We start from the raw sequence: 18,355 nt of genomic DNA, 5'->3' as shown, positions 1-18,355 counted from the left end.
AGTGTGAGTCAGGGAACAGTTATATTCCTAACGAGACCATAGCCCGCCTGAAATTTGAAGATATGTAAACAAGAGCACGTGGCTTTTGTTATCTCTTTATTCTGTCCAATAAAATCCAACCCAGAGAGGGAAGGACGTTGGCACGTGAGGAAATGTGTGTGTGTGTGTGTGTGTGTGTGTGTGTGTGTGTGTGTGTGTGTGGTTAATCTACACTGCCGACCGTTAGATATACACCTGACATGAGCAGGGTAGACTGGTGACTTTTGTTACAGCCCACACCACAGTGTCTAGTGTGGGTGTGCATGTTAACATTCCTGTCCTTGAGAGGGGTCAGCGCGCCAAGCGGGAGCACTGATGTTTGGGTTCTGTTATATGCTCCTGTAACGCATTCAGCTCTGACTGAGACTAAAATAGAAATGTCCAAAATTTACTTACTAATATGTTTATGTGTCATGTGCATGTGTCTGTTTCATTTATTATCATTATATTCTATTGTTGTGTCTGTTATATTCTTATGTTTAGGAGATATTATTTGTAATAGAATAGATTTGAAATTCAAGAGGGGAGGTTTTCACCATCTTACCTCTCCTGCTGCACAATCCCTGCCATGTTTATTTTTATATATTTGTGTTTAATCACATCTTGTGTGCTAATAAAATTCAAAAATTAAAATGCTTTTTGTTGACAAGCTCAAGCGCACTGGTACCCTATTTTGTCTCTTTTGTCGACTAACAACCACACACTGTAATTAACAGAGAATATTTTGACATGTCACAGTCAGCAAAATGTAGGTTTGCTTAGAGTTTTACAAGTAAAAGTAGTCATTATGAAGACAGGTCACAACAGTGTTGGGATTATTATGTATTACTAACATGCATTCTGGTACTAAACAACAGAGATATTTTTTGTAATTCTTTTGTATTTAAGAAACAAAGAACATGTGGTCATGGGTGTTACGAAGTGAAATCACAGTACATTTTTTTCACTTACATCCTGGCATACGGTATCACATTTTTATATTTTTTTCTGGCTCAAGCCTTAAAATAAAAGTAGGTCTTTCCATACAGTATTTCATTCATAATTCCTAGGCACTGGGCCAGTGTTGGAGGACTGACTTGCAACCATTCGCGAGTTATGGCTTTACTGCTACTTGCCAAAAGTGTCTTAATATCCTCATGAGACCTGAACTTTTGTTTGATATGCATTTTTTTTAGCTTTTGGGGATCAGTAGGACCTGATAGGTATAAAAAACTAAACACTGCCAACAATAATAAAGTCCCAATGTCCCTAAACAAGACGACAATGAAGTCCTTCAGTGAGCTGATAATAAATTCCCAATGTCTTCAAACTAGTACTTTCTATTTAACAGCGTCTTAGCTTGTTACAGTTACAGCTAAAATTGGTAAAGTTTGTAGGGCACCTCAAACTACATATGTTATTAATCACAATTTCAGCCATTAAATGTGATCAGGTTTTGGACCTTGTCCACTTTTGTGTTGGGAACGGCTGCAGACTGACTTGGCAGAGATGGCTGCCATCTTGTTTTTACATTGATTAGTGCATTGTGCTTTTACTACCACTAGATGGCAAAAGGAAGTGTCCATGAACAAGGACAACATGTTTAAGTTAAGTAGAAAGAAGTACAAGGTCCAGTAAACCCAAAATATGATGTCCTCATATGAAGATACAGGATCTCAGTGGGATATTTATGTTTGTGTGGGACAGTTTCAGGTATTTTGCCTGGGTATAGTGTAGCAAATGAGATGACTAAATCCACTCCAATTATCTTATGAATCTCAGCTGCAATCTGTTGCCAATATGGTTGTATTTTTGGGCATGCCCAGAAAACATGATAATAATTGGCCAGTGAGGTTCTGCATTGTCTCCAACAAAAGCCCTGGCTCTGTAGACCTGATTGCAGTGCTGTTAGTCACCTGTAGGGGTGACAAAGAATCTCAAAACTCCCTCAGGGACCTTGAGTTTGCAGTAGTTGCCTGTGTCTCACATATCTCTGTCCAGTCCTCCTCTGTTATTGGTATGTCTGATTATTTCTCCCATTTTTGTTTAATATATTTTGTAGAATGATTCTTTGAAATTTGAATACTTCTTTACAAACAGAGATATTTTTAACTGATTATAAACACACTAATATATATATACAGTGTTGGGAAGGTTAGAGATTACGAGTTACGTTGTTAAAATTGTAATAAGTAACATAACTATTTTGATTACTTCATTAAAGTAATGTAACTTATTACATTTAATGACTTTTATAAAGTACTTTTCTAACAGATGTTTCACACTGGACAACACAGCTGAAAAGTCCCAAAAGAACATAAGTGCTTAAATATAGCACTCAAATTTGTCCCAATGGATTTGCTGATGCGTGCTGTCTGGAAATATGCCAAAAGACGTCTTCCTGCATGATGAAAATATGCAGAACAACAGCAAGAATAGTATAATCGACATATGAGGTTTGTACTGAACAATTATTTGGATGTAACCTCTTTGTAATCACTAACAATTTGTTAAGTAACTGCAATTTAATCACATTTTTTTCTCAGTAACTGTTCTCAATAGTGATATAACTCTGTTACATGTAGATAGTCACCAACATTTTCTTTTTCTTTCTTTTTTTTTATTAAGACAAATGGCATACAAAACATATAGCAACACAGCACGGTACATGTATACATATCTGGGGGTCAGGTAGTCATGGCTAAGCCTCCCTCCCTCTATAGCTCTCTGTTAGATACAGAACACCTTTCCCCCTAAAACAGAGTTGGGCAGAAGTTTAAAGTAGCAGAAAATAGAAATGCTCATCTGAAAGTAAAGCAGGATACTTGAGCAAATATACCTAGTTACATTCCCCCCAATGTTGTGCGTGCTTTCTTTTTAAATAATTCTTTATCACTTAAGCCTCATGTGCTTTCCCTTTATATAGGCAAAGTGTGAGCATGAGTGTGAACGGAAATTCCCACATGGACTACAATGTTTTAATCACACCTGCTTGTCTGCTCTAACATGTCAACATGTCCTCGATAAAAATGGCCCCATAACTTCCTTACGCTGTCATTATCAGCATTTGAAGCTGAATTATTTTCAACCTATTATCTCTTATTTCAAACTTAATACATCAGTGTTGCGGTTAAAATGCAGTTAATGATCAGTAAAGATCACTCATGTAATGACATTTCTTCAAATGGTCCCGATGGCAGCAGTGTTACTGATTAACAACACTGGTTAAAAGTCAACAGTTTGAATCAGAATCACTCAAATGTGACCAATAACATCGCAGCCTGTCTGTGTGCTTATCCCACTCAGCTCAGCATTTTTCAACTATTGGATTCTGGGTATTTGTTGGACTTTAGTTTAAATTTGAATAGCTGATGTGAAAACACACTATTCGCAGAGGGAGCACAAGGTCAGGTTAATCTAACATCCTCCGGTCCCGCTCATGAAAACTTGCTTGTCTGCGTTTGTCTGCAGGCTGTTGATTTTCCTACACCCACACTGATCGTTTCACAACCTCCTAACTGTCAGCAGAGACTTTGAAAATTTGACTACCTCAGCTCTCTGATCACATGGGGCGATGAAGTCAATTTGAAAAACTGATTGGGTAATCAAGCTGCATTACCTTGTGAAACAGCCTGAATGCTACAAAAATATTTGTGTCTACAGGCTGTGCAGTCTATTCATTAACATTATAGATTCTATTTCTTTATTTGTAGCACACATTATCTTCCATAAGATGGCGCTCACACTCAATGGTCATTGAAGAACACATTGCTCAGCTCTCTGGTGATGCATCCATATGTACAATCCTCTACTGAATGTGTGCCACACACATTTGATCCATTCATCTGAGAGTGATGTCACAACTGTAGCAGCCTCCCTGAACACCACTACGAAATTCCAGAATCAGCTCAGTGCATAAAACAACACAGAATTACATTTCATTCAAAAATACATACTTATTTTTTGTGTTTTTTGCACACACCACTACAGCAATTAACAAGTTATTTAAAATCATCTAAGACAAACAGGTTAGTGAATGATTTAGTTTATTTCTCAGAGTCTGTTGTCAGCTATTGTGTGGAGAAAAGATCACTTGTGGAACAGTATGTAGCAGTCCAGAGACTTCAGACTTCAGAGCTGATGTGTGACTTGTTGTACGACTAACCAAAAATCCAAGTCTCCAGTTTTACATCATACCAGTTAAGGAATCACACATACAAAAGTGTCTGGCAGCCTTCAAGAGGGCTCAAGTAAACACAGACCAAGAGTGTCAACCAAAGCACACCCTGGTCCCCTGAGTCACATCTCACTTATGTCTGTTTAACCCAGGACAGCCATTAGGAACAATGAATGGAGGAAAAGAAAATTAAGATAGAGCTTTGCATGCGTCTCCTCCCCACCCAGGCCTCAGGCCGGAGTCATTTGTACCATTTGACCCCTACAGACTGCAGGCCTGGCTCTTCCTATGTCATAACAGTTGAGAATAATAAACAAATCTCATACTAATGTGTCAAAAAACAATGTTATAATTGTGATACTCCCAGCCCGTGTGTTTGGTCTTGCATTTTGGCTGTCATTATCAGCCAGGTTAATGTACTTTAATAATTACTTAAGCACCAAATTAGTGGTACTAGACATGGGTACAGGTTTTGTTTCAACGTTGGGAGACACATAAATGAAACAGGGTGTTTAGGAGTCCTTCACCAGAAAATTTTGAGCATCAAACCCTCAATTTCCTGCACTCTGGTGAGCTTTTATGCACCAATTTTTGTCTTTTCTGCATCAGTGTATGGTGTAAATGCCTAATTTTGTCACAATTAAAGTCCAACAAATGCAAAAACGCACATACTTTAAATATTAAACATAGAATACCCCGTAATCTATGCCTATGGTATTATGTAAAGCAGGAGAACTAGTGCCACTTGTCTGCAGGTGTCTTGTCTGGGCATGATTCAAGGCCGATCAAAGCAAGTTTTCTCTTATACCTTGCCTAGAATCACCAGAAACTGTTTCAAAATAGCTGAATGACATGTTGGCGTCAATATTCTTCAATCAAAATGTAACTCAGGATTGCAAAAGCCCCCCAAAAATATCTCTTTAATAGCTCTATGGTGAAGATTGGTACATTTCACTGTAATAGCATACAAAGGTTAAAAAATTGAACATCAACAGTAAAATTAATCTTCTACATTTTCAAATGTGTCAAATGCTTTAAAGTAAAAGTACAAGATGAAGTCACAAAACACAACTTACAGGTATGATTTAAAGGCGCTGTATGTAAGAATGTGGCCAAAACGGTTACTGCACTCAAATTCAAATTACTGCCGCGAGTCGTGTCCGCCCCCCCCCCCCCCCCTCCCCTACAGATTCGAGGTTGCTGGACAGCGGCACGCTGGAGACTGATTTGTTTGCCCATGGGCAGCTGCCGTGGCAGGGCCGTGTCGCTGCGTCCTTGATCTTCGGTTTTCCAGCGGACCGTTCGAGCAAGTCTGGCTTCTCTGCTGCTAACACTGCTGCCGGGATACAGCTGAGGAGACTGCTAATGTTATGTACCGGGACACTGCTAACGCTGCTGCCGGGATACAACTGAGGAAAAGTCGGCTTCTAATGCTATGTACCGGGACACTGCTAACGCTGCTGCCGGGATACAGCGGAGGAGGAGCCGGCTGCTAATGTTATGTACCGGGACACTGCTAATGCTGCTTGCCGTGCTGCTGTAGCTCAGTCGTAACTGTAACTGATGCTGAGACTCTACTGACTGTGTGACTGGTAGACGGCGGTGGGTGGCACAACAGGCCAAAACACAAATTCAAAACATAAACATGATTTGCGGACTGTAAAATATTTTTTTAAATGCGAATATTCTGGCCGTACTATTGTTGTCAGTGAGGTCAGTATGTTATATGAACATTATTCCTTAGTCTCTGTGACATATTAGGAGGATTTTACGACTATTTGCTTTAGATTTCTTACATATAGCTCCTTTAAAACCCTATAGACATAAATGCAAGCCATCAATGTGCGAGAATGTGTGAAATATATATAGATGTGTAAATGTACAGGAAATATGCAGAACTAATAATACCCACATGTTTTCTGTTGAAGTTTGATCATCACTGCAGTAAGAGAAAGATCATGTTCTATGGCCAAGATGGACAGTTTACTGGACAGCTTATCAGCAAACATCCTTCCTCTTACTTAATCAATCATATAAACCCCCTTCAGTCAAAATGGATCTACAAATACTCCTATGAAAATTAAAATATATCTAATCAATGATAAGCTTTTGGTAGCTTCTCTCGTCTGAGGAAAACACAATGTTCCTCTAGTAAGACCATATGAGTGCTGATCATTTCTCAGTCATGTGGGATCTGCTGCGGCTTATAAGTAAGTCTTTGTATCCATGTGGACTGGAAAAGGGTCAGGATTTGCAGTTAGGGTGTCCCATGCTTGTTTTTTTCCCGGGGCCTCAAATCTGTGATGCAGGGTTTTTGTTTCTAGTATTACTGCATTACTTAAGCACTGAAGAGGACAAGATTACTGATCCTGGACTCAACTTGTTTCCACGTTAGCTTTGACTACTGTGGTATTTTGTGAGAGCAGTTGATGATGCGTATCAGTCCTCTGATAAAAGCCAGACATATAATTACGGTGCATTATATGGATCGGGAAAGACGTCATAAGTGTGATCACAGCCAAACTATTTGGCCATTTGAACCCTTTTTCTTTAATTAACCAAAAATATTCTAATAAATATTAATGGATTTAGCTGCGGAGCACAGCTGTGGCGCCCTAATGGGATTTATGTCTGCTCATCTGTATGTTCTTTGGCTGTGACATCATCTACCCAGAGTGCAGTCAGTGTAGAAGACAGGATGCCAGACATTCCTTGAATACTCCACACAGGATCTCACTGCTGCTTGTGAACACAACCCCGTACCTCCAGTGAGTGGAAAAGTACAGGCTCTCCTCAGACTCGGCGTGGTGAATGAGGCTCTGCAGGGATTGAAGGGTGTCTTACTTCTGGCTATAATTCAAATATCTCGATTATGAGCAAGTTAAAGCTGTTATATCTGCATGTCAGCTTGATTTTTTTTAACTTTACTTTGTTTTATAGTTAGAGAATTAATGCTGCCCTTTCTGCCAGGGTGTAACAGAACTCTTATCTGAACAGGTGGAACAACCACAAACACAATGGAAGATTAATATTGTTCAGCTTCTGTAGAGATGCTCTGAATGATAAACCAGAGCACACCTTTAGGCCCGACATAGTTCCTCTTTCACCGTCGTCTGACATTCCAGATAGGGTTGTTAAAGGAAGGGGAGCCCTGCTGGCAAGGAAAGGCCACTTCACTGCAGCCATACGTAATGTCCTGACAATCCCTGAGCTATGCAAGTCTTTGGTTATCATGTCACAGATCTGGCCTTATCTGGGCTCCTGTCACGCAACAGCAGTGTGTCTGGCTTCTTTTGCAGGGATTCTGGTGGAGCTTTGCTCTGGAATGTCATGAATACAGAAGATTTGATGGAAGTGGGGGTTTTTATCAGCAGTAATGGAAAAGGGTTGAAATGTGAAACACATTTCTCTCTCTCTCTCTTTATTGCTTTTTATATATTTTACCTGCTACATTGCTGGTTTAATTTATCCATTAAAAGTGTCTGAATCAGGTTTTGGTTTTCACCAAAATGTATAACCTCAGTAAACATTTTAGTAATCTCACTAAGCTTTCTTTAATACAGCATGATGCTCATTTGGTAAAGTATGGTCCCATTTAGAGTAAAATGTATGCTTTAGGTCAGGCTGACTGGCCATCAGAAAGGTCGAGAATTTTCCCTTTGGGCTAGCCTTGTGATGGCTAGCCTTTTTTCTCGAACCTACCGTTTGTTAACACCCTCATTTTAGAAACAGGACATAGCCACATACTTACCTTGCTGCTAACTTTGCCAAATCTGTCGCCAGCTCTTCTCTTCAGCTCGATCTGGGCTGTCAAAATGCATATGGGTGCACTACAGTTAGCGTTGGCCGATTTGACCACAGAGATGCGAGTTACGGTTGGCTTGACCCCAGTTATTTTTAGAACGTGCCCTGCAGGCGACTCATTGGCTCCCTGCAGGTGACCAAGCGCTCGCAGCCACTGTGTTGGGTACCCTTGATAAGGCATATAATATTTGATCAAGTTAGCCAGCTCAGCAATAAAAATCATTTGTTAAATACATATATTTACTCAGTCTTAATCTAGTGTACTTCAACTAAATATGTATTGTGAATATAGCGTGCACCTTTAGATAGAGTCTGGTCGTCCTAATCAAGTTTTTGTGTTTTCAGCACTGTTGACTGCGTCGTAATTTTTAAATCATTCTTTAAATATGGCTATTAAGCTAAGTTAAGCTAAATTTAATTAGGTGCTTATAAGGAATAAGCAGAGACGTACCTGAAAAGGATGGATGGCAGCATATGGATGTTCTTGTTGATCCATGTTGTGCCTTAAACTTTGCATGGTAGAGTCTTACTTGCGTTTGAAGATGCAGCGATGAACTGTGTATAACAACACTGGTTTTCCAAAGTGTTCCTGAGTCCAGTTGGTAATATCCTTTTTATAATCATTGTTGGTTTTTAATGCAGCGCCATCTAAGGGGTCGGAGGTCAGGGGGCAGTCAATGTTGGTTTTTAGCTTTGCCCCTTACATACAGAGATTCTCTGGATTCTCTGAATGTTTTGATGGTATGATGGATTACAGATGGATTACATTATTGCAGCTGAGCGTTGAGAAATGTTCTTGGACTACCCTACTTAGTGGTGAACATTGCACCGTCCGCTTGTGAACAGCTTAGCCTCATGTGGATGCCCCTTTAATGCCCAGTCATGTCACACTTGATTAGGCAATGTAAGCATATGTTTACCATGCCAATAAAGCCCCTTTAAACTGAACTGAATGGAATTAAACCCTTCCTTATTAAAATGTTGTGGCCCTATGTAACATAATTGTGTTCGACGCACCACCGTTTTTGTTTAAATAGACTTTTTGCTACGTTTTGTTGGGGCTGGACGCAGAAGCTGAATGTTTCCAACAGATGTTTTTTAAGCATTCCACACATTTCCTGGTCTTTTGTGGCCTCTGCCCCAACTTTTTTGAAATGTGTTGCAGCCAGTAAATTGTTTACATTTACATTTACTTTAAATAAGAATAAACTCAGTTTGAACAATAAATATCTTGTCTTTTTACTGTATTCAGTTAAATATAGGTCAGAAGGATTTGCAGTTCATTGCATTCTGTTTCTGTTTTCATTTAACACAATGTCCAAACTTTTTCGGAACTGTTGTTCTAATTTGGTGTAACAAATAATTCTCGCTTGACAGCAAATTCAAGAGCTGCTTTTTGTTGCCAGTCCGCCCCTGCTCTAGGGTGTGACTTCCTTGTGATTGATGTGTTGCTACCACAGCAACTGGTCTATCAAGATAGTTGTAGAAATACATATCCTCCCCAACTCGTCCAACTATGGTCGCTTTTTGCTGAAAAAAACAAGATGGCAAGGACCATAAACTGTAGTTCGACAAACCAATGGGTTACGTCACAGTGGCTATACAGCTCCACTTCTTTTGTACAGTCTGTGGTTTTGACACATTGACCTCCTTTAGAGGAAACTGTCATGCTGACTCTGTTTACGACAGTGCCACGAGATTTGGCATCTGGCAGGACGTGCCTTCCCTCTGTGTTGGAGTAAAGGTTGGAACAAGCCAGCACAATAGTACAGCCACAGGACGTCACAGAGGCCTCCCCGTCCCAATCTTAATCCTTTTACAGATTTACTCCAGGTGAGTATTCTGCCATGACATCAGTGTGTGGACTAAATCTTCTCACTCAGCGTGCTGTGTGTGTCTGTGAGAGTGCATGTGTGAGTGTGAGAGACTTAATCCAGTTTCAAGGTATGATGAAGTGTGAGAGGTGTAATTACCCAGGATCCTCCAGTAAGCATGCTGGCAATCACATTCACACTTAAGGCCATCTCACACAGGAAGTCGGGTAAGATTTAGGGCGTAAGGTTGTTGTCTTTGTTATTTAGTCTTGTATACTGTGTGTGTGTGAATATTTCAGGCGAGACCATAAAAATGATAAAGCTGCTTTATCTTTATGTGGTAGCGCAGCTGAAAGTGAGTTGAAACAACAGCTGCTGCGTTGCCTTCCTGAACTATGTCGATTGAAGAAAAACAATCCCCTATTCAGACATTTGAGACATTTTCATTGCAAGTTAAATGCAGAAGCTCTCTACAGGACAGACAGTAGACTCCATAAAAACTCACTGCAATGAGTCTTGATGTACTGCAACATTGGATTCTGTGAATAGGAACTGTCCTGCACTGTATCTGGGAATAGAGAGGCAAAGTCCATCTCCTTCCGCTGTCCCCAAAGGGACCTTTGGTGTCTCTCAAAGTCAAGGATCCTTCCTTGGTAGGACTGATCTGTCCAAGGAAGGATCCAACAGAGACTAGGCAAGAGTCCTTCCTAGCATTCGGTGAGCACACATTGGAACAGGCTAGCGAGTGCCCCCAGGTGTACGTCATTAACCCTTAGCAGACTGAGGGGTTTTCAGATCACTGTGATAATTTTGGCATTCTCTAATGCTGTTATACAATTTGAACAAATGTAGCAGTATTTTCAGAGTCACGTGACTTTAAGGGAAAACTTATTTCTGGATTATACTTGAAATGAAGGAGGCTCCGCCTTTAATTCCAGCAAATCGTGTGCAAAGAGTAATGGGTATTTTAAACCAACTGAGGATACGTACAGGCATCCTTGAAGATTCTGTGAAGGAAGGATTCTGTCCTTAGGCCGGATTTGATGATGTAGCCTCCTTGAAATTCAGCCATTTAAGGATCATTCCTTGACTTTGAGAAGCACCTCTTGTCTTGATAAAAAATAAGTTCGGTGGTCAACAGCAAGGGGCAGATCATTTTTTGATCCTGTCTGAATTGTGCCATGCTTTACACGTACCATGTTTGTCCATTTTTCAGATCATTTCTCAAGTCTAAAGAGTCTCAGTTTGTCGTTGGTTTGTCATAGAACTTTTTAGTTTTGTGTGAAACCACTCAGTGAACCATGTGTCTCATCTTAGAGACGTGGTTCAGTGGTGCGTCTCCTCACCCAGTGTGTTTTACCCAGTGACTCCTGATCTCACTATCAGCTATAAAGCGAAAGTAAAAGCATGACCTGTTGCTCGGGTGAGTATGTAACAAAACACACCAGCGTCATAGCCTCAGCGAGAGAGAAACCTATGACATCACCTACACTACTGGTGTAGTCTGTTAAATCAGGTACTTTCACAGTTCTATGCTTCAGCAGTTTTATGACAAACTGTGACTGTCTTGACTTGCAAAATGATGTTCCAAATTGACAAACATCACACGTGTAATTCATGATATGATTCAATTGGAATGAAAAAAATTGTTCCACCCAAGTGACTAACATACATGTTTTTCCAACATAGGATCCCATGGTATTCCACTGGAAGCAGAGAGACTTTGCCTCTTTATGCAGTTTGATTAGACCACTTTGGATCCAGGTATTAGCACTTTTTAAGAAGTTCATTTGGCTCAAAGTTATGTTGGGGACCGGTCTCAAATACCAAACATATTTAAGTGTGTATTTACTGTTATTATTGTGTGAATAGTTACAGTCTGTTCGGTTATTGAAAGACACTTGAATGGGTTAGTGCAGTCAGTGGTGGAAACAGCATCTTACAAATGTATGGTTAGTAGAATTAGTGGCGATCAGGAGGAACGGGTGTCACCCTGGGACCTGTTCTGGGCTCACATTAAAATGGAAGACAGGTCTCAGTAGATATAAGTGTCCCCTGTGATTATGTGATCCTGTAGTGGCCCATGAGATATGTGTATGACATCATTTTCCTTTGGTGTTGTTTTATTTTTTCATTTCCTTCTGGACTTATTCATTTGTTCGATTATGTATTTATTTTTACTGGATGTTTTAATACCGGAGGCTGTCTCCATAATATAAGAAATGTACCATATGTTCCAACACCCTGGAAGGAGTAATATATGTATGTCATGTACACACCTTTAAAAAACTAAATAGAATCAAATTCAAGAAAAAATGCATCGAAAAAGACCCAAATTAGCCAAAATGTTCCCTCTCCCTCTTCAAAATATGGCATAATCACAGCCTAATTTTTGGAATGAATTCACCTCATAACTGGGCTACATGCAAACCACAGGATCTGTGGTTATCCTGTGTTTTTATTATTACATGCTGCAACATGGAGCAGGGTTAAAATAAAAGCCTATTGTTTTCAGTAATGCAACACAACTGTGTGCTTTGTGCTCAAGTGCAGCCATCTGTAGTTCAAACTGTAAACCTGCTGGCCACAATTAATCCCAGTTTCTATTAAAAAAAACTGAATAAGACACAATAACAAATCATTTCTATGCAAATGAATGCACATTATACTGTACATATGAAGACAATGATAAAGTGTGTGACACTGCTTTGCAGTTAACATCTAATATTCTACTATATCTAATATAAATCAAATTTTATAGGCATTTACGATGTAATCATTTTATCACCTCAAACTGGGCAACAGAGCTGAATCTTGAAAGCTGAACTAGAGATAGGGTGTCATATTGTTTTAATATAATGGTGATCTCATGTGTTTTTTTATAGCGACATTGTGAGCAGGCTTGTAGCAAGGCTCTCAAATGGCAGAGACATTTGATTCCACATTACAGTCCAAGTTTGAATCGAACTTTTTGGGCTTGTGAGACAGAATTCAGTTCTCGTCCTTTAAAGACGTGTGTAGGTATGACATATCTGATGTGGAAAAAGTCATGAAATTTAGATCACCTCCCACACATTTTATCCAAACTGGATTATGTAATAAGGGAGTGGTGGGGTTATGTCCCTTCCTGCCATGGCAGCGGTGTCTGACACATTATATAACCATTGTTTTCTCTGGATTGTGTTAATTAAAATGACTTTGAAGTTGAGTCAGAGCTCAGTTGCTAAATGGGACGGCCAAGTGACAACAAGGTGAAACTGGCAAATGACGTTATAGTCAGTTCTGTCTGACTGATACCAAATAAAGATTTGGGGATATGATAAAAGAATATATGACTCAGCATGTCAGAGGCAAACTTTTACTTTCAATTTTAATTTAAACCAGTAAAAATGAAGTCGCTGTCTCAGGATTACTTTGAGGATAGCACCTTGACATTGTCTCACACCACATTCAGACTGTCTCACACACACACACACACACACACACACACACACTTTAAATCCCAGTGCTTTAATGTCCCTGACCTGTCAATTGACTGAGGGCTTTTTCCCCTCCTAAGCTCCTTCATCAGATCATAAAAGATTCCTAACGACTTTCACACACACACACACACACACAAACACACACTCCTGCCAACGTCCCTCCTGACAACAGGAAATCTAAGGACACAAAGGCGGGTGGGCTGGTTGGGGGAGGGGTGTCGCACATATGTCACCAAAACCACAGCTTGTCTTGGGGAGCTGGTGAGGTCATGAATGAGCCTTTCATCCCAGAGGCAGTGACACTCACTGGTGATGTTTTCTCTCAGAGGCAAACATTTGCGTTGCTGTCAGATAAGAAGTGCATGTCAGTTTAGAGGATACATTTTGGGATTTGTTGGACTTTGCGTAAAATTAAAGGGTTATCAAAATGTAAAGTTTTCTCTCCTTAAACCTTAGTTTTAATAAACACATAACTTATTCTGTAGTGGAGGTGTTGGGGTATCATCATCATCACCTCTGGAGGAAGTTTGCTCTCCTTTTTCTCACACCCCCATCAAGGGTCAAAGCCAATGTTTTGGCTAATTTGCAACCCAAACATATTCCTTTCCCTTTCACGGCCATCTTCGTCTCCACCTCCCCATTGGTGCGGGAGGCAGGGGACACAAGGCCAGTGCTTGACTGAGCCCTGAATGCTCTTTAGTTGTCACACTTTTCCCAAACGCCTTGCAGCTGCTCCTATTGTGGCCGCAGAGGGGGGGCTCCTTCGCTGATTCTCTAGGCCTCCTGCTGCTGCCCTGCTCTCAGATGGGTTCATACAGAGGGAGTGTGGCCTGAACAATGGCCGACGCCATGACATCATGCTTCTTATGTGGGCAGAGTCCTTATGCAGATATATGATAGGATTCCATCGCATGGAACAAAACAGGGAAGGATGTGCACAAAGATATTTCTGACATGCCAGAGGGTCAGATTCGCCTAAGCTTTGTTTAGGTGCGGCGCCATTTTTTTGTTGTTGTTGTTTTTCTGGTGCTCCTTTTGGTCTTTGTAAGCATTAAAATAAAACTGAAAAAACTTCATCAATTGTTTCGGTTTCTGCTAATAGAATTATTCAATCAACAAAAAAATTCAAAATTTCTACAATGGATGAATTTTGGTAACACCTTCGATTAAAATGTGAATATTTACTGTTTTTATTAGTCATCTATAATATTAAATTAAATATTTCAGTTTTGATCAGTCAGTCAGACAGCTCCAACTTTGGGAAATTACAATTTTTATTAATTTCTTTGTTTTTATAGTTTCTGATACCCTAGTGACCAAACTATTTATAGGGAAAATATTCAACAAATAAATCAATAATGAAATAATGGCTGGTTGCAGCCCTACAATTTGTGCTACTGGCCATATGTCAAACATTTTATTTCTGAAGACAGAATTCTATTTCATTTTGGGAGACGGTTGGATTATGAACTTAGTTTGTGTTTTGCACCAACTTTTTTATGTTTATCACCTGATAATGCCACTAGGGGAAGATAAATCTGTCCCATCTATCAGTAACCTCAAATTACTTGGCATATGGGCAGATAACTAGATGCTGAAATAGATCCACACTTTAATTTCAGCTCTGCCAGATTATTAATCTGTGTTGCCTAAATTATTTGCAAGTCATTGTCCATTATTAGACACTAGTAAATAAATGTCTTCTGACATAAAGGGAAGGAAAAAAAAGGACAAAATGTTCAACCAAGTACAAAAGTCAGATGAGATTTATTAAACGGTATAAAAACAACATTTAAACAAACATATGCAAAAATAGATATGATAAAGAAATATATTACTTTAGTTCAATAAATATGTCAGAATGCAGCCACTGAGGACAACGTGTCCCCGTTTTTAGTAGTTGTAGGGGTTCTGTCATCACAGCGCTGCAGTACACAGTACACAAACATGAGGTATTTAATGGTCCATTTCCCCAAATGTGTCAGGATCGTCAAGGTTTCATGATGTCTTGAAAGGCAGGTATTTGCATTTTGATTGGCAACCCATTCAACTCTCAAACTAAACATGAAGATTTTCTGTCACATCTACACTGCAAAGAGGGGGATACATTCATTGTTCGTCAAATGAAGGAGTAGCTTCCATTGCCACGCCGGGCAACGTGTTAACGTTGCTTTCCTTAAGAAGTATGGAAAGCAACACGTGAGAGGATAAGTCAACATTCCTGAGACAACTGTTAGCCCTCTCCATTTTGTTTGCTTAAAAATGATTACGATTATCAAAAGCAGTTGCCTTCATGGAAAAAAATCAGTCCTTTGAATAAAGAATATTCAGATACTTCTATACTTCCTCTACAGGAATAATCTCAACTACCTTTTCAGCCATTTCCCAAGCCATCTAGGATGACTTTCACATTTAGGAGGTACAACATGAATACTGGTAGTTATCTAATCTCCCTTTAAAATGAGCAGGCCATCGGAGATATGGCCAGCAGATTAGTCAAAATAAACTGACCCCAAACAAGAGTTCCCATTCTGTCCAGTGATACCAGTATCACCACAAATGGGATACAACCAGACGTGATTTTTGTGCAGTGCTCTTTGCAGAGTCACCTGTGAGTTTAAGTCCAAGCAAAGTCTGTGCTCCCCACACCTTCCTCAGCAGCTGGGAGAGGTGGTGATGGGACTGTGGAGGAATGACAGCTGACCAGCCGATGTGTGTACAGGGATTGAGACTGGGAAATTGAAGACTGTGCTGCTGTTGCCGATGGCTGGACTTCCCGCCTCTGAGGAGCAAGTAGACGATGCCAGGACCTGGGACTCAAACTGAAGGAGCTGACCCATGAAGCTGAAGTTGGGGGAGATGATGCTGCGGCGCTGCTTGACAAACTCAAAGGCCTCGTCCAGCTTCACACGGTTGGTCCGCATGAGGTAGGCAAGGCATATGGTGGCGGAGCGGGAGATGCCTGCTTGACAGTGCACAAAAACACGACCTCCTTTATTCCTAACCGAATCTGTGGGGGAGGAGAGAGGAGAGAGCAACATTAGTTTACAGTAAACACTTATCAGGTGATGACATGCATTTGCAAAGACAGGAGGTTCAAACTCTCTGTCACAGGAAGGCAAAAACACAAAAGTCTTCCCAACACTTGGAGTTGCTATTTAAATTCAACAGCGCTCATTAAGACACAGGAACACAGTTAATAGGGGTGCAGGGTGTGAGCTTGTGGGGGTTATTCCCAAAGGAGGCAGTCTGAATGGACAAAAGAGGGGAACAGACCCCTGCTAGGGGTATTGATCTGGGAGGAAGGCCGACAGTGAGTGAGGAGAAATTGCCTTTTGTTCAGCCAGAACAAAGAGTGGCGCGGAGGGAGCCATTCAAGCCCAGCCAGCCTACCCTCCACACAACTAGTTTGGGGCCGTTGCCTCACAATTCATTAAAAGGGGGCATCCCTTTTTCTACGCCTGAGATGTGGCGATGATGTAACTGCCATTGTGGTGGAGTGGGGAGCCTGTGCCGAGCCAGCTGGTCCGTTTTGGAGGGAACTTTTTAAAATTTAAATCCGGGAGTCAAAGAGTGTTGTGAAGGAAGAAGGGGGTTGGGTGTTTGTATATGCCTGCCACCAATGAGCTCAGGCGGTAACAGCTGTGATAGGCCCTCACATTTCGCAGTTGAGGGGGTCTGAAGGGGATAAACATGGTGGATGTACTCACCGATAAATTCGATTGCCTCGTTGAACCAGGAGCTGATATCGGCCTTGTGGTTGTCCTCGACCGGGATGCTTTTATACTGGAAGGAGTCAACAAAGTGGTTGGGGCAGTTGGCAGAGACGTTGATTAAAGCAGTGATCCCCAGCATGTCTAACATGTCTTTTCTTGAAGCGTGGTAAGCGCTGCCAAGGTACAGGAAAGGCAAGATTTCCACGGGACCACCCTACACAGAAAAATAAACATTCAGTCAACACCAAAATAGTACATCAGGAAGTAAGAAACAAACAAGAGCATGTTTAGACTCATTATCTGTATATTAATAAACAAAAATACTGACCTGATCATATAAAGGAGTGTTGCATGGGCTACAGCTTGGGTCTGCACTCTGGCTGGAGCTCAGGGGCAAACTGAGTCCTTGTGGAGGGGAGGGTTTGGTACACATATCTGGATACTCTGTGGTAAATGTGTCAAAACCACCTGAAAAGGGGAGAAAAAGATGTCTAGGTTAGATCACAGAACAGCTGACAGACATCCACATTTCAATATGGGTCTCAAAAAAGGTAACAACTGCTCTTGGGGCTATTTTAGAACAGTGTTTACTCCAACACCAGCTGGTGTGGTGACAGCTGTAATCCGCATTTGTTGCCCCGTTGTTAGGATACAGTCAAACAATTGTGTGAGGCTCTTTTAAACAGTTAAATAACTTTTTATTCTTACCTTTCAGGATGAAAACCCTGGCTCCACAGGGGTCGCGACACAGGGCCGTAACAGCAAGCATCAACGTCCCGTCTTTCTTCGCCTGGCTCAAGTCAAAGCTCCGGTCGTCGAGAAGTACCACAGACTGGTACTCCCCGGACAGGAGCCGAGTCCTGGTGTCCTCGTTGGGGACAATGTGCTCAAGTCCTAGACCCCCCCTGGCTCTCCTGCGCACTATGGTGCTGAAGCGGACGTTGGTGGAGCCCGATATGTGGGACGAGTTGAAGGAGAGGAAAGAGCGGCAGTCCAGCACCAGGCAGCCCGGGACGTCGCCCTCCAACAAGCCACGGAGGGACGCGCAGTCGATGGTGGGGACCTCCATTATGACCATAGTAGGACAGCGGGATATAAATTTAAAATCCAAATACATAAAGCTTGAACGGCAGGAAAACAGAAGTTTAGGCCGTTGAGACGACGGTTAAGTGATCTTTAAAGCGGCGAGTCCTTTGTTCCGGTTCGTTTAAACAGAAACACAAAAGTCAAAAAAAAGTTTTATGACTGTCAAAGCCGGTCCTCTTCTCGAGTGTATCCGGTAGTTAAAGTTCTTTTTAAAAAAAAGTTCCGTAAATTCAACTTTACAGTGAGTTGGTTCTGCCT

The 18,355-nt window shown here is 41.0% G+C and overlaps 1 protein-coding gene across 1 annotated transcript; it reads right to left on the bottom strand.

Moving 5' to 3' along the window:
- Positions 1-15,043: 15,043 nt before the first annotated feature.
- On the bottom strand, positions 15,044-18,355 carry dusp1 (dual specificity phosphatase 1). The gene is made up of 4 exons (XM_033633565.2): positions 17,720-18,355; positions 17,340-17,479; positions 17,006-17,225; positions 15,044-16,305 (listed from the first exon to the last, which is right to left on the bottom strand). The coding sequence occupies exons 1-4, from the start codon at positions 18,126-18,128 to the stop codon at positions 15,950-15,952; spliced, it is 1,125 nt and encodes a 374-aa protein (XP_033489456.1). The 5' UTR covers positions 18,129-18,355; the 3' UTR covers positions 15,044-15,949.

This window comes from Epinephelus lanceolatus, chromosome 7 (genome assembly GCF_041903045.1).
Source record: "Epinephelus lanceolatus isolate andai-2023 chromosome 7, ASM4190304v1, whole genome shotgun sequence".
Lineage (NCBI taxonomy): Eukaryota > Metazoa > Chordata > Actinopteri > Perciformes > Serranidae > Epinephelus > Epinephelus lanceolatus.
Note: the sequence above shows the minus strand (reverse complement) of the source record. Positions and strands in the feature narration are given on the sequence as shown.